At 37.7% G+C, this 6,958-nt stretch overlaps 1 protein-coding gene across 2 annotated transcripts; it reads left to right on the plus strand.

Moving 5' to 3' along the window:
- Window positions 1–875: 875 nt before the first annotated feature.
- On the plus strand, window positions 876–6,529 carry rrp8 (ribosomal RNA processing 8). 2 transcript variants are annotated; one of them, XM_028464676.1, is made up of 8 exons: window positions 883–961; window positions 1,077–1,208; window positions 1,286–1,553; window positions 2,191–3,013; window positions 4,490–4,619; window positions 4,697–4,803; window positions 4,881–4,977; window positions 5,922–6,529. In XM_028464676.1, exons 2-8 carry the CDS (start codon window positions 1,104–1,106, stop codon window positions 6,033–6,035), a joined length of 1,644 nt encoding a protein of 547 aa, XP_028320477.1. In that variant the 5' UTR covers window positions 883–961; window positions 1,077–1,103; the 3' UTR covers window positions 6,036–6,529. The 2 variants fall into 2 exon arrangements, with proteins under 2 accessions (XP_028320475.1, XP_028320477.1); XM_028464674.1 differs by having other exon boundaries at window positions 876–1,208.
- Window positions 6,530–6,958: the final 429 nt, after the last annotated feature.

Here is a 6,958-nt window from a genome sequence, read left to right on the forward strand (position 1 = left end):
AATCTGTCATTATAATTAAAGATATTTTATAGAGAAATAAAAAAAAAAATTCCAGGCTGAACACTAACAGTTACAGAATATGTAGAACCAGTACATATATTAGAAATTTAAAAAATAAAGTCAAATTAAGTAAAATAAAATAACTAAAAGTAAAGTCAGAGGTCTAATCAGAAATCAATATATGCAGATTGTCGTCGTCGTAGTAGTAGTAGTATAAGTAATAGTAGTGCAAATGTGTGCATATGTAGTGCAACAAGTACAATTTAATGAGAAAACACAAATATATTTATAAAACAAGTAAAATTTAGTGAAAACGCAAATATTTTTACAAGACAGTCGATATTATGTGGAAGCATAGTATATTTTGGATCACTTTGTTGTACAAACAATACAATTGTATTGTATAAACGAGATACTATATTGTGCAAAAAATATCATTTTTTTATTTGTATTTTCCCTAACCCAGGCGCGTACTGGGAAATGAAAAAAAAGTAGAGCAAATTAACACAAGTACAGCACAAAACAGTCAGTCCCAGACGAGAAAGACGGATCACAGTCACAACATTTATTAGAAAAATCATAGAAATATTATTTATAGCACAGGAGCATTAAATATTGTCATAGACTCCATGGCATGTGAGGTAGTATAGAATGGGTGTTTTTTTTGTTATTTTTTTTCGGTGCAAATTTCACCGGGAAGGCACTAAAATTCATGCATAGTGTGAAGGCAGAGAAAAATATAACTATATTTTCCTAACTTCATTCCTTCATCTCCTGTTTGACAAAAGCTATCTGACATTCAAATCCAGTGAGCGGCGGCAATGCTCCCTCAAACCGCCATTAAACACCATCGAAGAAGAAAAGGGCGATGACGTCACTCACACGCGACTCGGGCTCTGTTTTGCTTCCTTCACGCACATGACTCGATTCAACGTGGCTTTCTTTTACAGCAAATAAAAAAGTCAGTTCCTGTTCATATACTTTATGGAGTTAAACACATTATATGTAAATTATCATTGATCGATTTATTTTACCAAAATTGAGAAAATGATTAGAGTTTTTTCGTCGGTGTAAAGAGTTAACTCTCGGCAGTAAGCTAAAACATGTTTAAAGAGGATGCAGACTGGAGTGATGAGGAGGAGGCTCAGAGGATGACTAAACCAGTCTTCCCAGACTCTAAGAAGACAAACAGCAACCCAAATGCAAAGGTAAACATTTATTAACTATTCTGTTTCTTAATTATTGTACAAAGTAAAAGATAATCTGTCCATCTTCCTCTGATCAGTCCAAAGTTGTTGGAAGGAAGAGTCTGATGCGGACCCTGCAAACTCTGGGATCAATACCAGAATGGAAAAGTGAGGATCACCAGCAGGAGGACAGTGACAGTGATGGAACTCGATCACCCTGCAAGAAGAAAAGAAAGAAGAAGAGGAACAGGAAGAGAAAATCTACAGAGATATCAGAGGAGCATCAGGAGAATGGAGAAGATGCAGATAAATCTGTAGAGGAGAATAAAGTAGGAGCAAAAAAGAGGAAGAAGGATGCCAAGTTTAGTAAGTAATAATTATAATAATAAAAGAGCAATTTCAACATGAATATGCCTTAGTTTGCACTAAGTGACCTTAAACTGAAATTCACTTGCGTTTTCTTGATATTATGAACAATTGTTATTTATTTTAGTAGAATAATTTGAGGAAATTTACAGGAATTTGAACTACAACTAAAACTGAACTAGATTCTCTAAAGCAGGGGTCCTCAACTGGTCTCACCCTGGGACCCACATTTTGCCAAGGTCAAGAAATTGTGACCCACATTTTATTTTTATTTTTTTCAGAATTCAACCAACCAAATTTAGTTTTTCAAAAATAGCTGTTGAAAATCTTTTTTTAAACATAAATCTGCCATTTTCCTGTGCAACATGCATTTCACAGCATACCTGTCAAAATAAAAGGGTCTTTCAAAGTAAAAGACAAGTCCAACATGAGAGACATTAAGTATTTCTTAATTTCTAGTGGTCCATGACCCACTTTTGGGTCCCGACCCACCAGTTGAGATTCACTGCTTTAAAGAGCCCCCAAACCTTGAATTTGACACACAGTATAGATTGTATTATCTGCAATGCACCTTGAATGTATTTAGATTTTACAATTTAAATTCATTAATAATAATACATTTTGTTACTTCCTAAAGGTCCCCTAAAAGCCCAAAACAAATCTTCATCTGAGCAAGGAAAGAAAAACCTGGATTCTGCTGAGGTGAAAGAAAACCACCATGAGAGCGCAAACAAACTGAGCAGACAACAGTGGAAAACCAAAATGAAAAACAAGAGGAAATGTAAGAATAAATACCGCCAAGAAAAGCCTGAGGAGGAAGTAGAAGAAGCTGCAGCAAAACAGCAGACAGAGGAAGACTTTAAAACTGATGTAAATAACGAAATCAATGGTGAGCAAAGAAGTTGGACAACAACCCAGAAGAAGGAAGTTGGAAAAAAAATTAGCTTGAATACAGAGATGCCTGAAAGTGGTGCAGAAAAGCAGCAAATGACAAAAGATAGGAATACAACAAAGTGTGAAAAAGAAAAGAAAAATGCACTAGAATCCAAAAATAATCTGATCCCAGAGCAGCAACAGAAGAAACAGAAAGTGGAGCTGAGCAAAGATCAGAGTCTGAAGAGGGAGAAGCTGCGTAAGTTGCTTCAGGGTGTGAAAACAGACCAACAGGAGGTTCCCACTGAGCAGGAGGATGAACCAGAGGTACCCGAGGTGGAGGAGGAGAAGGTTGAGGTGGATGTAAGTGACTCCACCTCCCTCAGATCTCGCATGGAGCAGCGTCTGGAGTCGGCTCGTTTCCGCTACATCAATGAAGTGCTGTACACGACAAGCAGCGGCGAGGCAAAGAGAATGTTTACCCAGGACCCCCAGGCCTTCTGGGTTTACCACAAAGGATACACGGCTCAGGTCCAGAGGTGGCCATCCAACCCCGTGGACGACATCATTTCCTTCATCCGACAGAAGTGAGAAACCTTCGTCACGTCTTTGATGCTTTTTGAGTCTGATATTCCCATAATATATCATCACTTCTCACAAACAGTGAAACACTTCCAAGGCATTAGCTTTTATTGTAAACTTTGGAACATTTATTCACAACAAAATATACTTAACTTATTTCAGTTTATTTTCTTTTTACTCAGATTTTGTTATTGTCACCATAAAACTGTTTAGTAGTTTTCTTTTGGCAGGTTACGTTAACATAACATGTAAATAAGCTAGTGAAAATGCATGGAACCTTTTGTAAAAGGTTAAAAATGCTGCTAAAGATGAAATAAACCAGGAAACACAATCTTTAAAAATATTTAAAAAATATTAGTTATATTTTCACTTTTTCTACCGATATGTGCTGTTGTTTGAGACAACATTCCATTACTGAAATTAAATTAGTTTTCTTACTTTGCACAGATGATGTTTTAGGTGGAATTAGACCTGGGCGATATGGACCAAAACTCATATCTCTATATTTTTTCTCAAAATGGTGACATACGATATAAATCTCGATAAATAAAATAAAGTCTGACCAATAAGACAATTCAGTGGTAAATATGCTGATGCAAAATGCCACACATGCACATTTATTTAATAACAAACAGTTGCACAAAATGTGCCACTTTTGGCTTTTTCTTCTCAAAGGGACAGCATGTTTGAGTATGAGTTCTTTAGTGTGGATTTTTAAGGGGTTAGGACACATTCAGAAACCCATTTAACTGCTTTTCATGTGAGTATTCTAAAACAAAATAGGCTAAAAAAATAAAATAAATTGATATAGGCAATATTGTAATTTTCAATATAGCCAAATAACAAAACTTGATTTATCGCCCAGCCCTAGGTGGAATACATCATGTGACGTCATATTAAAAGGAGTGTTAACCTGTTAATTCCATGGAGATTTATATTGTGACGTAAAATTTGATCAAGGGGGAAGGGGCGGGGTTTATGTATAAACCTGTATTGGTTAATATCGGAAATGTGAAATGATGTCTTGGAATACATCAGCACATTGGATATTGGCAAAAATAAATATGTAATACATTATATGTATTATATATAGAGATAGATCAATGAATGAATAACATTTGATAAAAGTGTGGTTGTGCAAATGCTAATAAGAAGTACATCAGAATTAAAGCACACACATTATTCACTTTCACAGAAGCTCTTTTCAGGAGGCAATTCTACAGATTTGTTCCCTCTCAGCCTTCCCATGAGTTTGTATGAGAAGAGATAACTTTGTAGGATACATTTATTTAATCTGGTCTACAAGAGGCCTAACAAGCTCCTTATCAGAAAAGCCGTGTTTAACAGCCAGAAATCCTAAAACATACTCCCACCACTACACTCTCAGATGGAGAGACGCACTGAGTCCGATGAATCATTTTAGAAGAAGGGGAATGACTAGTTGAAGATACTCAGGTTCTAACACCTCTGCTTGGTTCCAGGTCATCCTCTCTGGTGGTTGCAGACTTTGGTTGTGGAGACTGTAAAATAGCCCGTGGTGTGAAAAACAAAGTGCACAGCTTTGACCTGGCGTCGACCTGTGAGCTCGTTACAGTCTGTGATATGGCTCACGTGAGTTTGTGTTTCTCACGTTTCACTGATGTTTGTCACATGTTTATTGAAGTAAAATGAACTTTTATGTGGAGCAGGTTCCACTGAAGGATTCCTCTGTGGACATCGGCGTCTTCTGTCTGTCTCTGATGGGAACCAACCTGGCTGAGTTTATAGCCGAGGCCAATCGAGTCTTAAAGAGAGGGTAAAGAAATGTTTCTCATTCAGGAAATGTGCATTATGGTGAAGTAAATGTCTGAATATTTTGTCATGTAACTCCAGGGGGATCCTCAAAGTGGCAGAAGTGGCCAGTAGATTTGAAGATGTGCGCAACTTCGTGAGTGCTTTGTCAAGTCTGGGATTCAAGCTGGTTTCAAAGGTTAGATGACAAAACAACATTTTTAAATGTCCCATGTCATGCTATTTTTCCCCCATCTCCATTTGTTCTAAAAACCCCAAAAACAGTATTTGAGGTTTATTTTCCCAAACTTGCCTGTTTTCCAGAGTTTTAGCCTAAGAAAAGTCACTTTCTGATCAACTCTGCACAAACAGGCTGAATGCGGCCTACTTATGCATAATCATGAGTGGGCGTGTCTATAGACGGGACACTGACTTCCTCCTCCCCGCACAGTGACGTAGGGCCAGAGGACGGCCCGCCCTCCTCCCACCCACTCCGTAGCAGAGCTCATGCTGCTTTATAAACACGAGACAGAGCGTGGGGGCGGGGCGTTCACCGGTACATACATAGACTGTAGAAAATACATACATCACACTGCGCGAAGGATGCTGAAATGCTCACCTTCGTGGGCATCTGTTTACATGTCAATCTCGGCAGAGGGCTTCCTGGAGGTGCGGCTTCTCCAGCTCAGTGCCATCAAATTGGAGCGCACACACCAGTGGGACTGAGCTGCCATGCAAGGCGCTGGTCAACCACTGGGAGCAACTTGGGGTTCAGTGTCTTGCCCAAGGACACTTTGACGTATTGACAGGGATCGAATCCCCAACCTCTCAATCAGAAGACGACCCCTCTACCACCTGGGCCACGATCACAAACACACTGATGCTCGCCAATGAAGTAACGTTTTTCAGTCAAAAAGTGCAATCTTCCCCCAAATTTGCTTTCTGTCAGATATTTGTTATTTCGGACCTTATTTATGAACCATTTGTACACACGGACCAGTACGTACAAACATTCCCAAGCAAAGTATGGTATTGATCAACTTGTAGTTGTGTGTAAATGTATGCACAACTCTTACTCTGCTTACACACAAAATCTGGTAGTAGAAAGTTTATTTCAACCATATTTTTTTGTAACCCCTCCAGAACACAGACAACACACATTTCTACTCTTTTGAGTTTGTGAAGACTGGAAGCCCTAAAGAAAACATCAAGAAGTTTGGACTGCAGCTGAAACCCTGTGTGTACAAGAAAAGATAAAGAATGGATGAAGCGGACTAAATCAAAACTACATTTTATGTTCTATTTCAGAAGACTTTTACGGGTTTTTAAACACGTGCAGGTTTCTTTGGCTGTATCATGTTCCGATACAGATATCATTTTAAATGTGCGTTCTACACACTAAAGAGAACAGTTTACAGCGAACTGAGTGAAAACTATTTCAACTGTTGGGGTGAAGAAACAATGAAATGCCTTGGAAAGATGAGACTACAGACGGTGTGTAAACATTTTCATCCAGGGGTTAATGTTTGTTGATTAATAACAAAAAAACATTTAAATGCCAACTTTTTTTGATTTTTATAAAGAAACCAAAAAAACCTTTAAATCTATACAAGAACTAAAAGTGAAAAATGTAAAGTTTTGCTTTGCTGTGCTGCAACATTTTTGTCAACCAAGGATTGTGATATTCACACATTGGTTTGTGTGCTTTCAAATGAAAGGCACCAACTCTACACTTGTGCACATGGACGTCATTATTGAGTAGAAACCCTCCTGCTCTTCTGACAATAAAACATATTTACACTTTTTGTGTCTGTAGTTAATAATAGTTTCAAATTTAGATAATTTTTCTATTTAAAATTGTTCTGTAGAGCCACATCTCACAACTAGATGGCACTGTGAGACAGTAGATCACTTGGTTATCGTAAACTACTATTGGCAACAGTTTGTCTGTTTTTGTGTGTTTTTTTTATTTTTAGTTATTGACAGAATAATGTTAAATTAGCCTTGAACCTTCCTTGGGTCAGTTTTAAAGCAGAAAGAAGGGCTTTGCATGCAGATGACACGTTTGCTAAGGTCTGCTATCCAGATGTTTAATGAAAGACCTCAGTTTGTCTTTTGATCCAGAACTGATGGAAAATCTGCTTAGGTCATTAATTAATACAGTTTTTATATATTAATAA

Source organism: Gouania willdenowi, chromosome 13 (genome assembly GCF_900634775.1).
Source record: "Gouania willdenowi chromosome 13, fGouWil2.1, whole genome shotgun sequence".
Taxonomy (NCBI): Eukaryota; Metazoa; Chordata; class Actinopteri; order Blenniiformes; family Gobiesocidae; genus Gouania; species Gouania willdenowi.

What these genes read in the sequence shown, in the direction of transcription:
- rrp8 (XM_028464674.1), top strand. Translation starts at nt 1,104, where the DNA reads ATGTTTAAAGAGGATGCAGACTGGAGTGATGAGGAGGAGGCTCAGAGG. An exon ending in ACAGCAACCCAAATGCAAAG is followed by an intron (nt 1,209 to 1,285) that starts GTAAACATTTAT and finishes TCCTCTGATCAG; the next exon opens with TCCAAAGTTGTTGGAAGGAA. An exon ending in AATCGAGTCTTAAAGAGAGG is followed by an intron (nt 4,804 to 4,880) that starts GTAAAGAAATGT and finishes ATGTAACTCCAG; the next exon opens with GGGGATCCTCAAAGTGGCAG.